This window comes from Polyodon spathula, chromosome 15 (assembly GCF_017654505.1).
Source record: "Polyodon spathula isolate WHYD16114869_AA chromosome 15, ASM1765450v1, whole genome shotgun sequence".
NCBI classification, from domain to species: Eukaryota; Metazoa; Chordata; class Actinopteri; order Acipenseriformes; family Polyodontidae; genus Polyodon; species Polyodon spathula.
Genome location: NC_054548.1, coordinates 37,041,222 through 37,066,258, shown reverse-complemented (window position 1 = coordinate 37,066,258; position 25,037 = coordinate 37,041,222). Strand labels below are relative to the sequence as shown.

Here is a 25,037-nt window from a genome sequence, read left to right as displayed (position 1 = left end):
ATTAGGGCTTATCTCAAAAAAAAACAACAACAATAATAATAACAACAACAAATGGTGCAACAGTAGTATAGTATTAGCCTAAATGCTTTGTGAATACATGTAATCCACTGTCTGTTTAACGCTACAGATTATTTGCCCTAATGATGCCGTTGACGGCAAAAACATAACATAAGATCAGAGAGCCTAATGTTGTAGTGACTGGGTAATCGAGAGGGTAAAATCGAAAAAAAAAATTTAAAAACCCATTTAAAAAAAGAGGTTATAGCAGACAAATAAAATCCATAATTCTTACCAGTCATGCACTTCCATTCACATCTCAAATTCAGACTTTTGGAATAAACATATGTTAATGGTCTAGCTAACCTACATTTTCATATTATACCATGTTATGTGATACCACGCAAGATAACAAGACGTTCCGAGTTCCCTCGCCTTACTTTCAGATACTGTTTCACTTCAAGGTCATTTCACCTCAGCAGCATCTTCAGGGCTAAAGCAAGTTAATGCATATCTGAATGGAGGAGGCAGACATTGTAGTTAATTAGTGACAATAAAGAAGGCACTTAATGGGGGGGTGGAGGGGTAAATTTCAGAGTCAATCAAGAAAGTACAATACAACCTGAATCGATCCCATCATGTTTTAAAATGTCCCAATATGTTGGTCAAAGATGTAACCTTGAACAACTGTGTCAATAAATGTTGCTTTATAAAGTCCTCAATATAAACAACTTATTTAATGAAATAAAGTGCTGTAAATTCTACTGCCAACGTGAACAGGAGTTCCCAGGGGGCGGCGCACAATTAGTTGAGCGCCGCCCGAGTGGGTAGGGCTTAGGTTGGCCAGGGTGTCTTCGGCTCACCGCACCACAGCAACCCCTGTAGATTGGCCAGATGTCTGCGGGCCTGCCTGCAACTTGCTCGGAGCTGTGTGGTCCTCCAACACTGCAGCTCTCAATTGGCTGCATGAAGCGAACGGCTGATGGCACATGTTTCAGAGGACATGTGTGTCAGGCTTCGTCTCTCCTGAGTCAGAGCAGGGGTGACAGCATTGAGGCAGGTGTGAGGCAGGTTGAAATACAAAATAATTGGGCTTTTCAAATTAGGGAGAAAATGAGAAAAAAAAAAAAATGCAGATTCCAAATTTTAAATAAATAAAGCTGCTCACACAAGCCTGTGACTCAGTCATGTCCCACCCCCAAAGGCATAAAAGCACAGTGGTCACAGACCTCAATGTCTTTTTCCTTCAAGCCTGCTGCAGTCATGGACACACTGGCCTTGAAGGCTAATGGTTACATTTCTATTTCAGAGAACCAGGGTTATGATAATAACCTAATATTCCCTTTCAAGTATGAAATATAAACATTACTGTAAGGATGAGTGGACCAAAGCCGTTGCAAGGGCAAGATTGCGGAACGACTGGAATGCTACAAGGCTAAGCCACGAGGCTACCTTGTGCGTTACCATACGAATCCCCAGTAACAAGTAGCTAGGGCTGAAAAAAACAAATTGAGGGAGAAACTCACCTCTATGCCTGTGGCTAAACAAGTGATGGAGAAACTCACCTCTATGCCTGTGTTGTAAAGGTCAACTGAGAAGCCCCTAACGCTCTAGTTCCAAAATCAGGGTTTTGAAGATCCACGACATTAAGTCTGTAGAGTCTGGTAAAGGTATGGGGAGTAGCCCACACCGCTGCATTGCAAATATCCTTGCCAGATGCACCCTGGAATACAGCCCATGAAGTTGCCATGCCCCTGGTGGGCCGGTTGGCCACATAGGCAGTACCGACTATGTCCGCTATCCATTTGGACAGCCTTAGACACAGAGTTGAAATAGCAGCCAGATTGACATTTAACGTGAAGGAGAATTTCCCGTTCAGGTGTCAGACCAAGAGCTGCAGACTCAGTGGGTCGGGATGTCATAAGGGTCCCCCATGCCTGCATGAGCAGGTCAAGGCACTTCGGCAGGCTCCAAGGTTGGCCGCTCCGGAGCTGCATCAGGGTTGAAAACCAGACTCCTAGGCTATTAAAAGGCTACCAGGAGCACCTTGGCCCGGTCCTGCCTGATTTTCTCCAGACACAGCAGGAGCAGGGCATCTATTACCAGCGGGTCCCTGTCTCCTATTATGGAGAACCAGAGGGGACAGCGTGCCAATTCCTGGGAGGCAAAGAGATCTATCTCTGCTGTCCCAAATATCTCCCAAATGAGGCTCACCACCTTGGGGTGAAGCCTCCACTCTAAGGCTCCACCCAGCTTGTTACCCCAGGCAGATATACTACCTGCAGTGAGAGGAGGTTCTCATGTGCCCAGAGCAAAAGCTTACGGGCCACGCAATGAAGACTGGGCAACCTGAGGTCGTCCTTGTTGTACATAAGCCACCACTGTTGTGTTGCCTGTACGTTACAAGCATGTATCTCCCTCGAACCTCCTGAAAAAATTCTGCAAAACCAGGTAAAGTGCCTGCAGCTCCAAAACATTTATGTGGAGACCCTGCCAAGGGGGGTTCTACACACCTTGCGCCACCCTGCCATTTCACATAGCACCCAAGCCCAAGCTGGACAGTACCAAGCACCCAGATGTCTGTGGTGCACTGACGACAATAGTCCAGAAGGCTCCTGTGACAGAGAAAGATTGAATCTTGGTTATAAATCTCCCTCCCAACCTGTGAGGGCGCCATGTAAATGAAACAATGTGCCCTGGACTGGATGGTCTAGCAATTAATTCCAGGGAAAGGTGGAAGTCTGCCATCTAGAAAAGGGGCGGAGCTACAGTACACCAAGTCATCGCCCCAGACGGGAGGCAATGTGGCAATCGCGGATTGGAGGAAAAGCGATTGCACTCGTTAACCAAGGGGGCGTGGCTGAGCAAAATTTGTTATGGCTGCAAGAGAACCACTGAAGGACCATAAAGTTACTGCGAGTGTTTTGTGTTTGTTTGTTTATCCATCTAATTGTACTTGTTTGTCGCTTAATCCAGCACTAACCCAAATAGCACTGCACATTGCACACAAAAAATTGTATTTCACCACTTGCACCAAAGCACTCACTCTGGACTTGTAATCATGTTTGTGTTCTGTGTGTTTATACCATGTTTATTACTTCGGGACTGTACCCCGTGGTTTAAACTGTGCAATACACATTGTTGTGTATTGCCAGAGATTATTATTTACAAATGACCTGGGTTATTGACAAAATGACCTGGATTAAAACAAATAAAGAACTGTTTCGAGTGCACCGAAGCTAGTTCAGAGTTGTAAGTGTAAGCACACCATTACTGAATTGGATTTTAAAGAATATTCCTGACAGAGAACCAGGAGTAGCGGTGATAAGACCCAATAATTATTTTGCATTTTCAAATGTCACTTTTATCATTTTAAGCAAAAGCAGCAGGACAGAAGATTATACACACATAATTACACAATACACAATGGTTGAATGTAAATTCTTGACAAAGCATAGCAAAATAGGCTATACTAAGAACAGAAATTCTAAACAAATAATCGGTAGCATGGGTAAGCAATGCAGGGTGAAACCACAGTAAAAGATTAATGTTTGAAGTTGACTGTTCTACTTCATTACTGGATTGCTGGATGATACACTAGGTTTGCAGTACTTCACGGTGTCGAAGTGATGTGATATATAATATATATATATATATATATATATATATATATATATATATATATATTATATATATATATATTATATATATATAATTACAAATGTATCCATTAGTAAAAGGGAGGTTTAATCATTTCCTCTCATGCATAAGTTCAAAAAGTATAATCAAATTCTCTGACAGGATAATCCACACTACGCTACCGGTCAAAAGTTTTAGAACACCTCCATTTTTCCCAGTTTTTATTGAAATTTACACAGTTTAATGTCTCAATGTACTCTGAAATTAAAGCACAGAACAAATAAACAATTGGAGATAAAAAAGAAATCATGGAATCGTTTTGTTTAACAAAATTTAATCTAAATTTTTTACTCAAAGTAGCCACCTTTTGCAGATATAACAGCCGAACACACTCGTGGCATTCTTTCTACAATGGAAATCAAATATTGTTCGGAAAGTTCTTCCCAACACTGTTGCAGAAGTTCCCACAAATGTGTTGCGCTTGTTGCTTTGCTTTCACCCTTCTGTCCAGTTCATCCCAAACAAGCTCAATGGGGTTTAAATCTGGAGACTGTGTTGGCCATTCCATGATTTGAAGCCTACCATCTTGTTCTTTTCTTCTAAGGTAGTTCTGACATAGCCTGGAGGTATGTTTTGGGTCATTATCTTGCTGTAGGATGAACCCCTAACCAACTAGGCGTATACCAGAGGGTATTGCATGGCACTGCAAAATGCTGTGATAGCCGTTTTGGTTCAGGGTGCCACTCACTCTGTGCAAGTCGCCGACTCTGGATCCAGCAAAAGAGCTACAGACCATCACGCTTCCTCCTCCATGTTTTACAGCTGGTGTCACACACCGAGGAACCATCCTTTCGCCTACTCGATGGCGTACAAAAGCACTGCATGATGAACCGAAGATTTCAAATTTTGATTTATCGGTCCATAAGACCTTCTTCCGGTCTTCAGTAGTCCACTGGCGGTGCTTCATCGCCCAGGCAAGCCTCTTTTTCTTATTTTGCCATCTTAGCAATGGCTTTCTTACTGCCACTCGACCTGTCAAACATGCAGCTCAGTCTTCTCTTCACAGTTGAAACTGGCAGGAAATGGCATTGCGGTGACCCAGACCAGAAGGAAGCACAACAAAAACAAAGGTACGGTGCAGTGGCGCGTGCGCCGTTTTATTTACAGAACAAAAATAAATAAAATATTTGAACAAAAATAAACACTTGCTCGCAGAGCAGAAATAAAACAATTAAACAAAAATAAATCTTAAACACAAATTAGTTAAGGTCCAGCTGGGCAGTAGCCTTCAAGGATCCTTATATTCTTTTTAAATTTACTTTCTCCTCTCACTCCTCGCTCGCTCTCGTTCCTCCTCTGAACACCCACCCCGAGTGCAGAGAGCTGCAGGTATTTATACAGGTGACCATCTCCCGATTAGCAACAAATTAGTCACTTAACTAATTCGGGAGATGGCCACCTTCTGCACGAGTTTTATAATGTGGATGGGGCTTCCCATCCACACTGCAAAACAATAACAAAACTAAAAGCACAGCTACTCTGTCATACAAAATAATAAACAAACAACACACACAGCGGTTCGCCTTTCATCTATTAAACACAAACATAAAAAGCCAGCACACAAGGTGTTTTTCTTTTGTTTGTTGCAGAGGAGGATTAGGAGAGCCAGCACAAACCCCTACGCACTACCCTCACTGCACAGCACGGACACACCACCATTCTCGGGTTGAAGAGCACAGTTTCGTGCACGGAGGATCAGAATTATTGGGATTGTATATTTCGTGTTTGAAGACTGTAACCCACCATGGTTTTCCTCCCCCTTGCCATTGCTGGTATAACACTGGATTATTTTCTTTATTAATAAGCACAGACTTTTTGGATTATGGTAATTTGGACTTGTTATTATTATCACACCACTCAGATACCCGTCACACTTGAGTAAACGAGCCTTCAAATAAATCGATAGCATGCATCTCAGCTTGCTGTGTGCTGACAAGATGGTACTGGTTTACATGACCAGACCAGATTTTAGTGACAAAACATCTAATCAGATCACATCCTGTCGCATTGAAGAGGTGGGCTTCTTCTAACTTCTGCTGCACATTCAACACGAGGAGTCAATTAAAAATGAAGGACTACAGTAGATGCTATACCCACCATTCATATTTTCTTCACATATACCAATATTCTGAAAGCTGGAGAGAATTATATATTTTCTTAAGTCAAATAAGGGGAGAAAAGCGTAGTTCTTTAATAACATTTGTTGTTTTGCAGCAAAGTTAGTGAAACAAGAAAAATATAAAACTGATGTTAATCTGTTGTTGACTCAAGGATAAAAAGTCAATCTTAATAGCTAATTGGTTATGGATTATATAAAAGTCATCTAATAACAGGGCATTAGCCATCCCACTGTTAGTCAATTTGTTGCATCACTGTTGCCTTGGTTACAACAAATAGGATGTTTAGGTAAAACAGGGAAGATCAGCTGTGCTACTCAGAGCAAATGTGAAGTTTTAAAAAAAAAAAACATTTACATCATTTACACTGATGTAAATTATGGCAGAATTTCAAACATTCAAGACAGACAGAACAAAGACTATTGTCTGTTTCTTTCCCCTAAATGCCAGGCAAATACTTGGCCAAAACTCACTACAATTACCAAAAAAGATTAAATTATCAAGAGCGGGGTCTATTTTAATAAAATCAACCAGTGGTTTTCAACCTGTGGTACGAGTGCGCGACAGGATTGCAACTGGTGCGCACCGGAATTACATGATTCCTCAAATACAATACTCCCTTAAATCACACTATCATAATGTATAGATCTGTTTGTATCACTGAAATCACAGTGAAATAATAAATGAGGTACCATAAAAATAAATAAATAAATAAATAAAAATAATTGGTGTATAAATCAATGATAGATCTACAGTATGCCTACACACTGCACTGCCATCCTTTAATAAAGTACCTGAAAATGTGGTTAATACATTTGAGGGCATCTCTATTAAAATCTGCGTTAGATAATTAAAATAAATACCAGTATCTGTGTCAAAAGTCTGTATTTCATCAAGTCAATGGAATGGATGCAGCAAAACAGACACTCTTCTGCTGTCACAAGGGTCTAGGGGCACATATTTGTATCACAGAATTGACCTTGATTTTACATCAAAAGACGACACCTCTAGGCAATGTACAATTTTGAATCTATCCTTGTACCTGAACTGATCCATTCGCATGGGGTTTTTATAGAAAAATGTACTTTAATACAGTGACTTCCATGTTATACCAACTTGCTATATTGGAGTACTGTATACATAATGTTTAGAATACATAATGCATTATTTCAGAAGGGACTTACTTCAGCTGTCCGTTTATCAAAAAAAGAAACGGTTTGCATATTGACAAACACCTACAGAAAAAGCACCTGCCCAATGTATTTTTCTAACCCAGGTATAGGCCTAAATTATTAAATTAACAGCTTATGTTCTGTAATTGTCTCAAAATGTGGTTACTTTCCAAATCACTCAATTCAGTTTGAATTCACACTTGAGTGCAAAATATTATATTTTTTTTCTGGTTCCTTTTAAAATGTTCTGCTTTTCACCAAAACAAATCCAATTCAGTTGGCATGATTGCCTCTATTTAAATTGGCCTTTTGTTGTCAACTATGTACTTTTTTTTGTTTTTAAAGAATTGTTCAGAAACTTTAACACATACAGGTTTCAATCTGCTACAAAAAAAAACCAAACACCACAATAATTTCAATCCTCACCTGAATTAAACTTAACAGATTCAAGCAAAACAGAATTTAAAAACAAAAATGTTGCATGTAAAAGCATAAAAAGGGGGAAAAAAATCAAGACAGCAGTGTCATTGAGCCCCCCCCCCCACTCCCCCCAACAAAAGGGACTGATTTTTTATTTAAGCATAGAACATAGTATCAGTTTGTTTATCAAAGGTCAAACACCCCAACAAAGCACTGATCAATACAGAGCAGTTCAACAGGTTATATTTGTAATATATAATACACCTGGAATGCAGTTCCCTTACCAGAGAAACCTTTCCCAATATTTCAGTTGCTGCAAACATGTTTTTTCATGAAGACCCTCATTACAACAGCCACGGTTGGCCTTTCTTTTCTTTGATCACCGCTTTATTAGAAAACTAAATCACTGATCACTTTGCAACCAGTTGTATCACATGATCTTCATGTGTGTCAGAACAGCAATAGGTTCTGAAGAGAGTATTACATGAATCACAAAACTTCAAACCGCTTATCTAAATTTTTACGATACAATCTATCTCAATGTATTGGCCAAAGTACATACACCATACGCTTATATGATACTCATTCAGCACCAAGTAACTTAAAAGGAATACTTCCAAGTTATCCAGCCTAATTAAATAAAAGATACTCTATCTTAAGGCATACAGAAACAATATAAACTGACAGCTATAGTATGTTAGATTAACAAAGTTTACTGGTCTGATGTTTTTAGTGGAGTTATCTGTCCTATACTATTACAGCAATCTACATTATCTTTCCTAGACCGGTACACAAGTCTGCAGGGTGACAACACAACTGAACTTAATTGGTATATCCTCCTAAAGCTTCACAGCATTACAGTAACACTGCAGATGCACATCCATCATTCTAATAATTAGAGTCTGCACGAAAGTCTGCCCTGCAAGTGGACAGCAAACAATATGTTGATGACAAGATGGTAGGAAGTTTTAGAATTAACAGTTGTGTTAAATTGAGCTTCACATAAATCCTGATAAGAGTAAAGGTGGGTGATGGATTGTCTCAAAGTTGTTACCGATTCCTACTGTAGGAAGCTTAAGCACATTTTCCAACATGAATCATGTATTATTCGCTCAGTGGTTCTTTACAGGAATTTGCATGTACACGTACTCAAACACAAATACACCTGTGTTACAAATATTAAGACAATAGTGTTCTATCACTAAAACTTACATCACATGACCTCAACATAACATATATTAGGGCAAATGCCAATGTCAAGGTTCCAAAACATTAAGTAAATGTTATGGCAATATAAACTATATTAAAATATTTACATAAAGTGTTGATTATTCCAAAAAGGTGAGGTGAGCTCAAAGGTTGTGGTGCTTCTTAGGATATATATATATATGAGAGAGAGAGAGACAGAAACAAAAAACAAGCTTTGATATTACAATTAAAAGTAGAGTTTACTGATACTATAGTTTTAAGAATGTCTGTGCATAAGGGAAGAAGTGTACTAGCACAAGATGCGAACGAACAGACTGTTAATGACACTGAAGCTTTGGTATGTTACAACATACATCTTTAAAACTTCCCCTTCACTGACATCACTTATTTGTGCTGTTGTATCACTAAGGCTGTATCTAGGCCACTAGTCTAATCTATGTATTAGTCAGTGGTGTGTAACTGAGTTTAGTAAAAATACCCTGAATACTTATTTTTTTGCCAAGTTAACCTTTGTATTTTTTCATTATGAAAGTTTGTTTTTAAATTGGATTGGTTTATACCATTTTATTTTTACAATGGAAAAGTGACCTACATTTTATTTTAACAATTAGTGTGACTCACTTAGAAAACATTGATTTGTGTTTGTCTGAATTAATTTCAATCAACATATTAGGCTCTTTGTATATTTTGTTGTTTTATGAAGGAGTATGAAATTGCCTTGGTGCCCTTTGCCTTTTTGCCCCCTAGAATTGCTGTTGTGCCCCTGAATCTTCAGGGCCAATGAAGGCAACACACAGGCACAAAGCTATAGATTATATATATAATATATTATATATATACTATACTTATGAGACATATACACACACACACACACACACACAGTGCCTTGCACAAGTATTCAGACCCCTGACCAATTCTCTCAAATTACTGAATTACATATGGTACACTAACATTTCGTTCCATTTGATATTTTATTTTAAAACACTGAAACTCAAAATCAATTATTGTAAGGTGACACTGGTTTTATGTTGAGAAATATTTAAGAAAAATAAAAAACTGAAATATCTTGCTTGCATAAGTATTCAACCCCCACACATTAATATTTGGTAGAGCCACCTTTTGCTGCAATAACAGCTTTAAGTCTTTTGGGGTAAGTATGTACCAGCTTTGCACACAGTGTCGGAGTGATTTTGGCCCATTCTTCTTGGCAGATTTGCTCCAGGTTGTTCAGGTTGGTTGGACGACGCTTGTGGACCGCAATTTTCAAATAGTGCCACAGATTCTCAATGGGATTGAGATCAGGACTTTGACTGGGCCACTGTAGGACATTCACCTTTTCGTTCTTGAGACACTCCAGTGTTGCTTTGGCCTTGTGCTTGGGATCATTGTCCTGCTGAAAGGTGAATTTCCTCCCAAGCTTCAGTTTTTTAGCAGACTGAAGCAGATTCTCTTGCAGTATTTTCCTGTATTTTGCTCCATCCATTCTTCCTTCAGTTGTAACAAGATGCCCAGTCCATGATGATGAGAAGCATTCCCACAGCATGATGCTGCCACCACCATACTTCACTGTAGGGATGGTGTGTCTTGAGGCTTGGGCAGTGTTAGGTTTGCGCCACACATAGCGCTTTGAGTTTTGGCCAAAAAGCTCTATCTTGGTCTCATCTGACCACAAAACCTTTTCCCACATCGCAGCTGGGTCACTCTCATGCTTTCTGGCAAACTCCAGACGTGCTTTCAGATGGTACTTTTTGAGTAACGGCTTCTTTCTTGCCACCCTCCCATACAGGCCAGTGTTATGCAGAGCTCTTGATATGGTTGACTGGTGCACCATTACTCCACTCCCAGCCACTGAACTCTGTAGCTCCTTCAAAGTGATTGTTGGCCTCTCTGTGGCTTCTCTCACAAGTCTCCTTCTTGTTTGAGCAATGAGTTTTGAGGGACGGCCTTTTCTTGGCAGTGCCTGGGTGGTGTGATGCAGCTTCCACTTCCTGATTATTGATCCAACTGTGCTCACTGGGATATCCAAACACTTGGATATTATTTTGTACCCTTTCCCTAATCTATGCATTTGTATTACTTTATCTCTAACTTCTGTAGAATGCTCTTTGGTCTTCATTTTCCTTCAGATTCACAGCCTTACCAATGATCCTTCAACAGTGGGGTTTTTATCCAGAAAACGTGACAGCAACTTTAATGGTTCACAGGTGGAGGCCAATGGTAAGGTAATTGTGTCCTCATTAGGGCAATTTCTTTCATCGGTGCAAACTTGGAGCTTCCACAGCACAGGGGTTGAATACTTATGCAAGCAAGATATTTCAGTTTTTTATTTATTTTTCTTAAATATTTCCCAACATAAAACCAATGTCACCTTACAATAATTGATTCTGAGTTTCAGTGTTTAAAAATAAAAATATCAAACAGAACATAATTTCAATGTACCATTTGTAATTCGGTAATATGAGAGAATTGGTCAGGGGTCTGAATACTTTTGCAAGGCACTGTATATACATACACACTGAGTGTACAAAATATTTGGAAGACCTTCCTAATATTGAGTTGCACCCCCTTTTGCCCTCAGAACAGCCTCAATTCGTCAGGGCATGGACTCTACATGGTGTTGAAAGCATTCCACAGGGATGCTGGCCCATGTTGACCCAATGCTTCCCACAGTTGTGCCAAGTTGGCTGGTAGTGGATCTCTACTCCGAATAACTTGTTCCATCTCATCCTACAGATGCTCAATTGGATTGAGATCTATTGACTGGGCAGGCCACTGCAGCAAGCTGAATTCATGGTCATGTTCGTGGAACCATTCCTGGACAATCCTAGCCTTGTGGCATGCGGCATTATCCTGCTGAAAAAAATCCATTAGCAGATGGATACGCTGCTGCCATGAAGGGATGCACCTGATTGGCAATGATGTTCAGATATCCTGTGGCATTCAAACGTTGCTCCACTTTTATCAAGGAGCCCAACGTGTGCCATGAAAACACACCCCACACCACCACCACCAGCCTGCAATGTTGACAAGCGGCATGATGGACGCATGTACTCATGTGGTTTTCTCCATACCCTAGTCCTCCATCAGCAGGAACCGGGATTCATCAGACCAGGCAATGTTTTTCCAATCCTCCAGTGTTCAGTGTTTTCGTTCCTTAGTCCACTGCAACCAGTTTCTTGTGTTTTGCGGAAAGAAGTGGAACTCTGTTAGGTCGTTGGCTGTCATACCCCATTCGTGTTAAGGTACGATGAATTGTACAGGTTCGTTGTACTGGACTGTCAGTTGACTAACTGTTGCCCGTCTGTTGCTCTGCACAATTCGTGCCAGCCTCCTTTGGCCTCTTTCATCAATGAGCCGTTTTTGACCATTGGCCTGCCATTGGTTGGATGTCCTTTTGGTGGTGGACCCTTGATACACACGGGAAACCGTTGAGCGTGAAAAGGCCAGCAGCGTTGCAGTTCTTGACACACTCAAACCGATGAGCCTGGCACCTACTACCATACCCCGTTCAAAGGCACTTAAATCTTTCTTCTTGCCCATTTACCCTCTGAATGGCACACATACACAATCCATGTCTCAATTGTGTCAAGGCTTAAAAGCCCTTCTTTAACCTGACTCCCCTTCATCTACACTGATTGAAGTGGATTTATTAGGTTACATCAATAAGGGATCATAGCTTTCACCTGGATTCACCTAGTTAGTCTATTTCATGGAAAGAGCAATGTTCTGTACACTCAGTGTGTGTGTGTGTGTGTGTGTGTGTATATATATATATATATATATATATATATATATATATATATATATATATATATAATATAATGTATATATAATATATATGTAAATATTTAAATTAGCAGACGCTTTTATCCAAAGCGACTTACATAGAATAGGAGGTGAACTATGCATCATCAACAACTGCTGCAGAGTCACTTACAATGGGACCTCTGTTTTATGTCTACATGTGAATATTGGTCAGTGCAATTTATTACCAATAATCTCCATAATGATGTTCCAAAATTGCCTATGTATAGCCTAATACATGTTGGAGTCCTTACTACCCTTTAAATAATAAGAAAATAAAAATCAGGCACCAATCATTCTGCCACCAGCAGCTTGGACAGTTGGCAAACAGTCACGTCGAAGGGCATCTTGTGGCTGCATCAATACTAATTCTTCCATCCGTACACAGGGTAAACACTGACTGCCTTGACTTCATGTTTTTTTTTCCCCCCCAGTCATGCAAAGTTCAATGACTGTGTTCTTTAATCAGCTAAAGGTGAACTGCCATGACCGTTTAACATCAAGAGGTTTCCTGAGTGGTATGCAAAAATAAATATTCATCCTACCTAATTCTCCACTTACTGATCTGCTGAATATGACTCACTCATTAATTCATGAAATTTACATCTGACACACATTGGACTAGTTTGCTGTGTATTGTGTCTCCCTATGTGAGCTCTCTTAGGTACAGAATATTCTAAGTTTATGCCAGATACTGTTATTTCAAAAAGCCTGATCGTAATTCTGGGCCTGGTTCCACGCAACTAGTACTATACCACCAAGAGATTTGTGAAAACATATTATTCCTGTTCCTATATGCAGTGACAGACATCAATGCACCAGAAAGTCATTTACAAACACATTTTGTCTCTACTTAGGTTGTGAGTACCAGCACAGGGTCTTGTACTATCCAAATGAGTTCAAATTCCAACGTGCTGTGTTTGTTGTAGACATGCAATACCTGGATAATTGCCGAAACTTAACATTGTCACTGAAACTTAATTAAAAGGAGATTGACTGCACTTTTGAATGCTCAATTTCTGAACATATGTGTCTCAGTTTCCTGACTGGAGAAATAATGTGATGTTACACTTCAGACACTTCATCTCAATGAATTAACTCAACTGAGGCACAGGAAAGTCTGATCAAGACTGACAGAGTGAGTGTGGCAACCAATCAGGCAGAGCCCTCAAGTTACTGCTGTTACTGAGTCAAGAGAGTAACCAGATGATTACAACAAACATGCCAGAAAGTCACATTTCAACAAACACTGTATAAAACAGTGTTGCTTGTTAAACAGTAACTGAATGGTGCAAACTAATTGTAGGTTTAATACTGCTTAAACTAGCCCCACATTTACTGCTGGTCTTTCACCTTAGGAGGCCTGGGTCAAATCCTGTCAAGTGCAAAATGTCCACATCACCACACATTCGTCACACAATGCTCTTCAACTGGCCATCGCTCTACAAGAAATTACTGAATATAAGTGGTGGTCCTTTTGATTAAGGTTTATTGCTGTGTAAATGTGTTTAGCTACAAGAACATTTACTCCTGTCTAAGTAACCACCCAGCCAAAAAATAAAAATCAGATCAGGCTTCTATCGTATCGATTCATTTTACTCCATATGTAAAAGCAATTTTCTTTTTTTGAAAAACTATATAACAGACACGTAATAAAAAGCAGCATCATTCTGGCAAACTAACCAGGTTTTACTGAAGAGTTCAGATTCTAAAATCTGCCAAACTTTTTTTTTTTTTTTTTTTTTTTTTTTTAAAATGCAATGTGAAAAGTCTGAAAGCAGGCCAATTGTATTTTTCATTAAGGTTTTACAGTTTCATACTTTGAAATTAAGAAATGACATTCTGTTTCACAACAGTTAATTGAAAAAAACAAGCATTGTGAAATAAATGCGCGTAGTACTGCATACATTGTAATAATAATTGGAATGAAAGCATTTTGCATTAAAAAAACAAAACAAAAAAACAGGATGTTGTCAGTACTTTTAGGCACCACTGCTACACAGTCACAGACAAAAGCATTGGTACCCTAAATGTATTAGATAATTCAACAAAACATGACAAGCACTTAGTGAACATTAGTCACTAATAAATATGACAAAACAAAAATACAATTTGTTAGTTTACAATCTTTATAAAAAACCAAAACACTTAAGTAGTTTCAAATATTTGTTCATGACAAAAGTACGTCATTAAAAGTCTGCAAAAATGTAATATAATTAGTTAAAACGTATTATATATAATTGATTGAAAACCATTACACAGTAACTAAGAAGTCACTATTTCCAACATCTGTTGAGGAAGAATGTTTTGGCAACAGAGCAGATGGTGAAGATAAAGCAGTTGGATTCACATTTGAGAAAAGCACTCGTAGCAAACTACAACAAAGAAAATGTCTACAGAACAGTATCAAAGAAATATGGAATACTAAAATCAGAGCAATAAAAAAGTACCACAAAACAAACTGAACTGAAATACGTGAAAGAAGTGGACTTCCAAGAAAAGTATTGGTACAGCAGGTTGGCAAAACCAAGATTAAAATTAATTTAGCAGCATCAGACATAATAGTGCATAACAGAACTGTCACACGCAGGTCTCACTGCAAACTATCATTAAAGAATTAATAAAATAAGCCATTAAATAAGCCAAGAAATATGAACAGGAATCTGAAGCATTCTTCAATAAAACACTATGGTCCGATTGGAGACAGTTTACTTTCCAACATGACAATGACCCAAAGCACATGGCTCAGTCAACTCTGAAATTCTTGAAGAAAATGAAGATAGAAGTTCTGGAATGGTCTTTGTCATCACCAGATCTCAATTCCAATAGAAATGCTTTGTACTGATCTGGGAATCTGTCAGAGTTAAAGGAAACATGCATGACAGAATAGGCCTAGATTTCACCAACAAGATATAACCTACTACTTAAGAATCATTATAAACGTCTGAAAGACATAATAAAAGCAAAAGGAGGACACATGAAATATTAAAGCACGGATGCCAAGACTTTTGAGATGAACAAATATTTGAAATTGCTTAAGTGCTTTGTGTTGTTAAACTACCAAAAATTGTGGTATTTGGTCTTTGTCATATTAACTACTAGCTAATGTTCACTAAATGTTTGTATTTAACAAGTCTGTGAATTATCTTATATTAAGTGTAGGGTGCCAATATTTTTGGCAGCAACTATTTCTTGGAAATCTGATTGGTGATCTATTTTCTTTTTTGATATGCATAAGGCTTTTAAAAAATGAACTACAGTTCCAATGTATGTATTTTTTGTTCTACATGCTATATAGTAAATATAATCCCTTTACATTTTTTTAATAACACTTTAGGGCTACTGATTTTTCATCACCGCGGAATCATGGAATTAGACATTGGGAACAGAAATGTAATTCTGCTTTGCAACTGTACCTTTTTACGAAAAAAAAGAACCTGTGCAAACTGTCTTTACCACTGTTATTCACCTATAAACAATAATTGATTGCTTTGAAAACTGCACTAACCAGAAGCCCAGTGATGATGCTTGTATAAAACAATTTTTGTATATTTATTTGGATCATTGGATAACGAAAAAACAGGTGCTTTTGTGGGCGTTATGCTGATGGACTGTCTGTCTCTGCTGTCACGCTGTCTGTGTGCTGTGTGAGTCAAGTTGTTTAAAAAAAGCAAATAGCTGTTTTGTGATAGTTCTATTCTGTGAAATAATTTTATGAGTTGTATATACATACAAGTGAAAAGTATCTGAAAAAACGATTGTCGACCCACCCCACCCCCAATTAAAAAAAAAAAAACTTAATTGACTTTATGTATTAATTTATTTAGTTATTAGCGCAAATCTGTTACCCTTTCCCCCGCTCAACACAAGGTTGAGGTATAACCTTACTTTAGTTGTAAAACTTACTGTTTCTAATTTATCAAACGTAACCAAAACTGAACCAGGTAACTAATAAGCCTGACTTCTATTATATGCATACTTATGGAAACTATAATAAGCGCCAAAATGGAACCTTACCTATACTACGTTACGATCCCCCCCCCCCCCCCCCCCCCCGCACAAAAGATTAATTCTCACCCCCACATGTACATGGATTAGGGAGTGGTTAACATGTAGAAAAACAGAAAGTACTGATTAGAGGAACCACCTCAGAAAGGAGTGTGGTAACCAAACAATGAGTGGACCAATAAATACTTATTTTACCAACTGTATCGAACGCAAAGTCAGTGTGATTATTGGGCAATGAAACTGTGTCAGTGGTTAAGGAATACAATATGAAAAGGCACCTTGAAACCAAACAAGGAGCTTTTAATGAAATACACATCCAGAGGCCACTGTAGTTAGAAGCTCAAAAGCAGAGGCGCTGATCTCTTCTTAACAGTTACACTATTAATAGTTATTTTATGAATATAATACATTATTATAAAAAAGCTTTAAAAAAAATCTAATTTTTTTTAGAAATCTGACCCCTTAAATTAAAAAAAAAAAAAAAAAAAAAACAAACTAGTTGAAAAGCCCTGCTCTAACTAAGGCAACTCTGTCTGTCCAGGGTATACGAGAAACACATGCAAGCAGTTTTACATCAAGTACAGCATAAACCAGTCTGTGTTGTTGCAGATGAAACTACAGATGGGACAGATTAAGTGTCCTGAACACTGTATTTACTTTGTAATTTTATGAAAATTGTATATTTTTGTAAAAATGCTATTCTGTATATTGTAATGCCAGCAATAAGCTGTTTGTTCAAAACCCCTTTATTTGTTGACTGACCTACAGTACAGCGTTACCAGTGGACTGCTTTAAGTAAGAAAGATTTTCCTGAAAACTACAATATCTCAGCGACTTAAAAAAAATTCAATAGATTTTTATTGTAAAAATCTTACTTATGTTCAAATTACGTTGTTAATTCTTAATAAATTGGTCAAAACAAAATTGGTTATTTTGAAAAAAACTAATGTGCCATTCTCAGAATGGAAAATCAGGAGCTCTACAAAACTATAGGCATTATACCAACAATTTCATAATATAAACTTTGATCTAATCACACTGAAACACTGCCCTGTACACTTCCTTAAAGTAAATGTAGCTTCTGTAACAAAATACTTTCACGATTCCATTGACTACATAGGTCTCAAATGTTCACTTTCCAAAGAAACATTTCAGTTTTCTTCCCTTCCCTTCTAGGGTTAAGCTTCTTTTCACCTGAGCAGTTAAAGCATTTAACTGGCTGAAAGCATATCAGCCATTTGAGGTGGGGCCAATTTCACTCCCCAGATGAAGGGATCAGGAAAGTGCAGGGCTATTAGAAAACAAGGCCGCAAACACAGGATAACTTTAACACCTTTGCAGCCTTGTTCCGTCATTCCGTCATTAAACTGCATCAAACTTTATACAGAAACAGTCAAGTCCATTGCGAACCTACCTAACTTGTCTTTGTTTACTTACTGTATACAGCTCGATTGAGAGGCGGTTTGCTTTGAAGACAGAGGCTTTGGTTGGTGTTGCAGCTGTCACTCTCTCACACCCATATTTCCAAATCACCTGCACTTTCTCTTTTTTGGCCCAACAAAAACTGTTTATATGTGTTTATATTTTTTATTAGCAAAAGGACAACGAAATCATTGAATACAAACAATTTTTTTTTTTTTTTTGATATTCTAAACTTTAGAAATACATTTATTTAGAAGTATATGCATGTATAAACTAACATCCCATGTACAGTAATCTATTTTACTATACATATTCTTCCTGTTTATTTGACATAATCTATGAAAATAACAGTAACTATGTTTTATACTGTTTTTTTTTTTATTATTGTTTATGTTAGTGCAATGGTGATAAAGTTTATTCTACAGATACACACGTCAGGTTAGAAAACTACTTTTTTTCTGTTACAGGCTTTTTGTGATCAGTACTTTTGTATAAATGACCTCTAGGACATCATCATGAATTAAATAGTGAAGTGTCTTTTTGGATCAAGTATTAAATGAAATATTTCAGCACCATTTACCAATAATAATAATATAGTACAGAGAGAAAAACCCTGGGTTAAACTCATGTTGATATTAACAATACTATACATGTAACCCTTTGCAGTGTTTATCTACTATGTTCAATTCCCTTAGTGATCGTTGGGTAGCAGCCATCGGCTATGTTAGATTTTGCACGACATTTCCCTTTTTACGCTGTGTAACCATAGTAGTCTTATCAAAAAGCACCAAATTTAGCATGGAGACAAACACTTTGAGGAGCAGACAGGCTTGTCTATGTCTACCTATATGACTTGATTAACAGGCAATCACCTTTGAAAAGTATGACTTGATCAGTCTCTTCAGTGCCAACTGGCTCCATCAGTCTCAATCTGAAGACTACATAAGTGAGGATCATCTAGTTATCGCATAGGGATTTTTTTGGCCAAGCAAACATTGTCTGTTTTTCTATTTTGGATTTCAATTACAATCAAAAACATTTAATCCATGCAAGGAATTATTTTTATTTTATTACAAAGTTCAGAAATGTGTTTATGTGAAACTAAAAGCACATTTATATTCATAGTACATCCTGTTATTTTTTATATAAATCATTGAAAATAGCAGTTGGTTTAATACCGTGTTTTTCAATCATTACGTTAGTGTAATGCTGAAATGTACCATTTATACCGACATAAAACAATGGGATACGCTGCAAATAGCGAAGAACTTGGAAGCGACGTTGTGTTATGCATCATTTGTTATTCTAAGTCAATAAATCTTATATTCTACATAAGCCTAATCATTGAAAACAGTACATTTGTTTTACGTGTTTTTCTTTCATTGCTTTAGGCCAATGGTGAAATTAACAAAGTTTAGTATTAATTTGTCTGAGCTACGGTTGTATATTTCTTTTATTGCACTTCCGTGTTAGTGTAGCTCTTCATTGTAATTACTAGAGCAAGGTGTTTGTATCCTGGTGAGGCAGTAGGCGGTTACACTAATATTTTATCTGTACTGTGGACAGACATATAATGTAATAATCACATGTAGGAAGTAGGGGCCGATGCTGTTTGATGTTGTTTTATTTATTTAATTTATTGTATATCTGATAATAACTATGGTGTATGTCATTATTCTTTATATACAGTTTATGCATTTACTTCTAGATCTGTATGACCATGGCAAGGAGTTTTCTTTGGGGAATCTCAAACCCCTAGCGGTGACCCTGGTTATATTCATGAAGAAATAGAAAATTCCACTTCTAGTTCCAGTGCTGCAGGAAGCTCTTCAGGTAGCAGTCCTGAAGAGGATACAACCAGAGCAGCATATGAGGGAGGGGCAGAAGCAGGAGAACTTCAACAAGAGTGCACCTTGGACCAAAGAACCATTGATGATGCACAACAGCAAGTCCCCTGTGTTTTCACATGCAGTGCTGGCATGACTTTTCAGGTTGCAAACAAAAGCTCACCATTTGATTATTTTGTGTTTGTTATTCCCAGACCACAAAACAACTAACTGGAAAACACAGATAATGCACTGACCTTGTTACATGGACATTTGCAATCAATCATGCCAACGTTTCGTGTACAGCATTTGTCAGTTATACAACATTTGTATGGTTATGCAACTTGAGGTTTTACTTGCAACTGTTCACTATGGGGCATTTGGTTATTGCTGCTGAGTTTTATAAAATCTGTTCAACCATTTATGTTAAATTGACAAAAAATATTTTACTCCAGGGTACCTTAGGTAACTATTTTATTTATACAAGTTACTATAAAAATCCAAAAAGGTAGAAAAAAAGATACATTAACATATATATATATATATATATATATATATATATATATATATATATATATATATATATATATATATACACACACACACACACACACACACACATACTTCTTGTAATGTTTAAAAAACATCCTATGCTTTTTTTTTTTTTTTTTTTTTTTCAAGCAATGGAAACGTTACTATTACACGGGTTTGGACAACAAAATAAAATCTTTAAATGAGTTTACAATCAGAAATGCTTGGCTGTGGCGTTACACCTGTGGTAAAAACGTTTGGCTGTAGAGATTAATGAATGTCCCTCTAAATGAATCAGCTCCTGTTTTTTTTTTTTTTTTTTTTTTTTTTTTTTTTTTTGCTTTACAAATTAAATGAACAAAAATATACAAATAAATGTATTACAGAATACTCACCCCTTTAAACAGTACCCACGTGTAAGCCACAACTACCCCGGGGAATGTAAACAAAGTGGCTAAACACTATGGAGTAACACAGTAAATACACGGGTTAAATGACACTGCAGCTTCAAGTAAAAAAATATGTAACCATACTAATACATCTAAAACATGCACATTGTTATCTTACTAGAAGCAGTCAATCTTTGGTCAACACCTATAGGAAATATCAACATTTAGTTTGATACCAGAAACTATTCTGATCCTCCACAAGGTTACTGTTCCACTTGTCCAGCATGTGAAACTACACAATGAGTACAGCTGAACTGATGCCGCCTCAGTTAACCTTGAGCTCAAAGTGGCAATAATTGTAATTCAAGTAGAAACTCAAATGGCAGACAATGTTGCAAACAGTTTTGCCGATATTTCTTATTCCACTGATGATCAATTCTGGGACTGCGCACAATGTCCATCCAAATTTGCTGCACGTACACAGTAGCACTCAAGTTTGTTCTGTGTATTCTGCGTGCAGTGCGTTTAAGGAGCTTAACATTACCATGCTACGTGTGCCTACTTAATATAATAAGCAAACACTTCACGAATAACTGTTATCTGGAAAAAAAATAGTTTAATCGCCAAAAAAGTGTCACTGGATTTTAACAAAAGAACATAATTTTGTTTTATGTCCCAAAATGATGCAACGAAGGGCGCTATGCACACATAAAGCTCATGTTCGTGGAGTTGATTTGCGAGTATACCATGTAGACATAATTTACATTTAACAGGGATATTCTTTCTGTTCATCTGGAATTCAACTTAACACCACACAGGTATGCACCAGTAAAACAATCGTTCACAAAATGAAGCAGTAATGTCGTGTTTTTTTTTTTGTTTTTTTTTGTTTTTTCAAGTTACCTTCTTGTGAAGTCCTTTTCAAATGGCTTCAGAAACGGATCCATTTGTAGTAAGTTCTTCAGTCCAGGAACTGTAACATTATCCGTGCAGTCAGCCATCTTCAAGAGCAGACAAGAGCAATCAAACACAGAGACTGATTAAGTCGATGCTGATAGTACTTTTTGAATATAAAACTGAATTTATTTGCTCAGACTAAAGAAAACACATAAACTAATTAACTCAACAAGAAGTTATCTGTGAACCACCCCCACAAAAACTTAACACCGAGATGACAACGCGATAATTGTATCCGGAAAAAATGTGATCGCATTAATTCACACAATGCAGGATGGGAAGCAGAGCAAGCAACTTTGAAGTTCAAAAGGTGATTTCACAACAGGAAAAAAAAAACCGTTAGAAATAGGATGTTCGTTTTTTGTAATAGAACAGTGCTAGGCAGAAAATTTAGCACGCCTTAATCCACATTGAATTATTATTATTATTATTATTATTATTATTATTATTATTATTATTATTATTATTATTATCCAAAGCATGCACTTTTAATATTTGTGACAGACATGTGGCAGCCTTATTCCACCTGCCCTTTAGGGTGATAAACCAGCTCCCTCTCTTATAAAATGTGCTGCTAAAGAAATCAACAATATTGGATTTTAGGATTTAGAGAACTTTATTTTAATAATTATTTGAATCCATACAAACTGACTTTATTTAAACTTTATTTAAACAACTGGTGTATTATTTGTCTCACTGCAACTTTCACTGCAATGGCATCACCCGATCAGTTTAGCGAATTACACCTTGCCTCTTCCAGGTCGTGCATATATATTATATATATATATATATATATATATATGACACACACAACACACACACACAAGTGCCTCTCATACACACACACACACACACACACACACACACACACACACACACACACACACACACACACACCCCTTGGACTTTTCCACATTTTATTGTGTTACAACATGAAATCAAAATGGATTTAATTAGGAGTTTTTGCCACTGATCAATGCAAAAAAAGTCCATAATGTCAAAGTGAAAAATAAAATCTACAAATTGTTCTAAATTAATTACAAATTTCAGGTTAAATACACCTGTCTCTGGGAGGTCGCACAGTTGGTTAGTACATTTCCTAACATAAACTACATCATGAAGACAAAGGAACATTCAAAGCAAATCCAGAATAAGGTTCTTCAAAAGCACCAATCAGGGGTAGGATATAAGAACATTTCCAAGGCACTGAATATCCCCCGGAACACAGTAAAGTCCATTATTAAGAAATGGAGAGAATATGGCACAACTGTGAATCTGTCTAGAACAGGCCGTCCTCAAAAACTGAGTATCCGGGCAAGAAGGGCACTAGTCAGGGAGGCCACCAAAACTCTAAAGGAGTTACAGTCTTCCACGGCTGAGCTGGGAGACACTGTGCATATGGAAACAATAGCCGGGTGCTTCACAAAACTGGCCTTTATGGGAGAGTGGCAAAAAGAAAGCCATTGTTGAAAAAAACTCACATCAAATCTCAGCTACAGTTTGCCAGAAGGCATGTGGGAGACTGTCACAAAGACGGCCGAGTGAGTGACGTCAGAACCAGGAAGTAATGAACACAAAGACAGGACAGATGAAATGAAACAATTATGGCACCTGCTTGTGCTGGTTTATTGCAAAATAAAAGGGTTGAACAAACAGAAACAGGACACGGCACTCTACGCCAAAATAAAAGACAAAACGAAACTACACTTAACAAAATGATGCACGGACAGACACACTGACAAACACGGTGAGTTTTGAATACACAAGTATCTTGCTGGTCCCAAATGATTTCTCCTCATCTCTCTCCCGTTCTCCACTCACCGAACACCCAACCCCGATTGGGTGAAAACATGCTGCTTTTATGCAGCTGTACCAAGACTCGATTGCTAATCAATCATTCAATTGGAGTCTCGGTACAACTGCACGTGAATTAATAAAGTGCAATTCCCCGTGCTCACATATTATTACTTTTAACTTGCACGTGAAGTGCTGTGCAATCCTCGTGCCTAAATACAAATATACATTTTAAATACTCGTGTTACACAGACCCGTTTATGTCCCGTGTACCAGTGTCTATACACCAACATTTAACACACCACATGCAACATATAACAGATAATGTACCCAGGGGCGGGCACTTTGTCACAGAGACTCTGAGACCAAGTGGAAGAAGATTCTATGGTCTGATGAGACCAAAATAGAGCTTTATGGCCTCAACGCTAAGCGCTATGTTTGGCGCAAGCCTAACACTGCACATCATCCTGAGAACACCATCCCTACTGTGAAGCATGGTGGTGGCAGCATCATGCTATGGGGATGCTTCTCTGCGTCAGGGCCTGGAAAGCTTGTGAATATAGAGGGCAAAATAGATGCAGCAAAGTACAGAGAAATCCTGGAGGAAAACCTGCTGAAGTCTACAAGAGACCTGGGACTTGGGAGAAGATTCATCTTTCAGCAGGACAATGACCCCAAACATACAGCCAACGCCACACTGGAATGGCTTAAAAACAAAAAGGTCAATGTCCTGGAGTGGCCCAGTCAAAGCCCTGACCTCAAATCAATAGAGTATATGTGGAAATAGTTGAAAATTGCTGTTCACCAAAGGTCCCCATCCAACTTGACGGAGCTTGAGCAATTTTGCAAAGAAGAATGGGCAAAAATTGTAGTGTCCAGATGTGCAAAGCTGGTAGAGACTTATCCAAATAGACTCATGGCTGTAATTGCTGCCAAAGTTGCATCTACCAAATATTGACTCAAGGGGGTGAATACTTATGCAGTCAAATATTTTCTGTTTTGTATTTGTAATTAATTGAGAACAATTTGTAGATTTTATTTTTCACTTTGACATTATGGACTTTTTTTGTGTTGATCAGTGACAAAAACTCCTAATTAAATCCATTTTGATTCCATGTTGAAACACAATAAAATGTGGAAAAGTCCAAGGGGGGTGATATATATATATATATATATATATATATATATATATATATATATATATATATATACACACACACATATATATATATATATATATATATATATATATATATATATATATATATATATATATATATATATATATATATATATATATATATATATATAATTATTGATCTTACATTGAGGTAAGAATCAGCTCATTTAAAAAATAAATACAAAAATATATCTAAATATTTTTCTTTGTTACGCCGCGTGTAGCTCCAGAATTGGATCCATCATCTGATTATGATCCGACTCCAGTGAATTTGGATCTGATCCCAATTTTTGTTCTCGTTAGTGCAACCAGCCCCTGGAGCTGTGAGTCCTGTTTCTTATTTAGTGGACAGTTCGGTCCTGTACATACTCAAAGATGAAGTAACCAATCTGTAACGCATGTCTTTCAGAAGAAGCCAACTCTGGGTACAAATGTTTAGTGATTGCAATTAATATTGTTTTTTCTGCTAACAGTCCTGTGCAATGTGATGTTTAGCTGCAATACGTTTTCAT

General features: G+C 37.5%; 1 protein-coding gene across 1 annotated transcript in view; it reads right to left on the bottom strand.

The window, feature by feature from the left end:
- The window catches only part of LOC121327677 (1,4-alpha-glucan-branching enzyme-like), a 252,316-nt gene extending 230,497 nt beyond the window's left edge, over nt 1-21,819 (bottom strand). Inside the window, exon 1 of the mRNA XM_041271821.1 lies at nt 21,498-21,819. Coding sequence (XP_041127755.1) covers nt 21,498-21,595 — 98 coding nt within the window. The 5' untranslated portion in view covers nt 21,596-21,819. The remainder of the gene's footprint in view (nt 1-21,497) is intronic.
- Nucleotides 21,820-25,037: the final 3,218 nt, after the last annotated feature.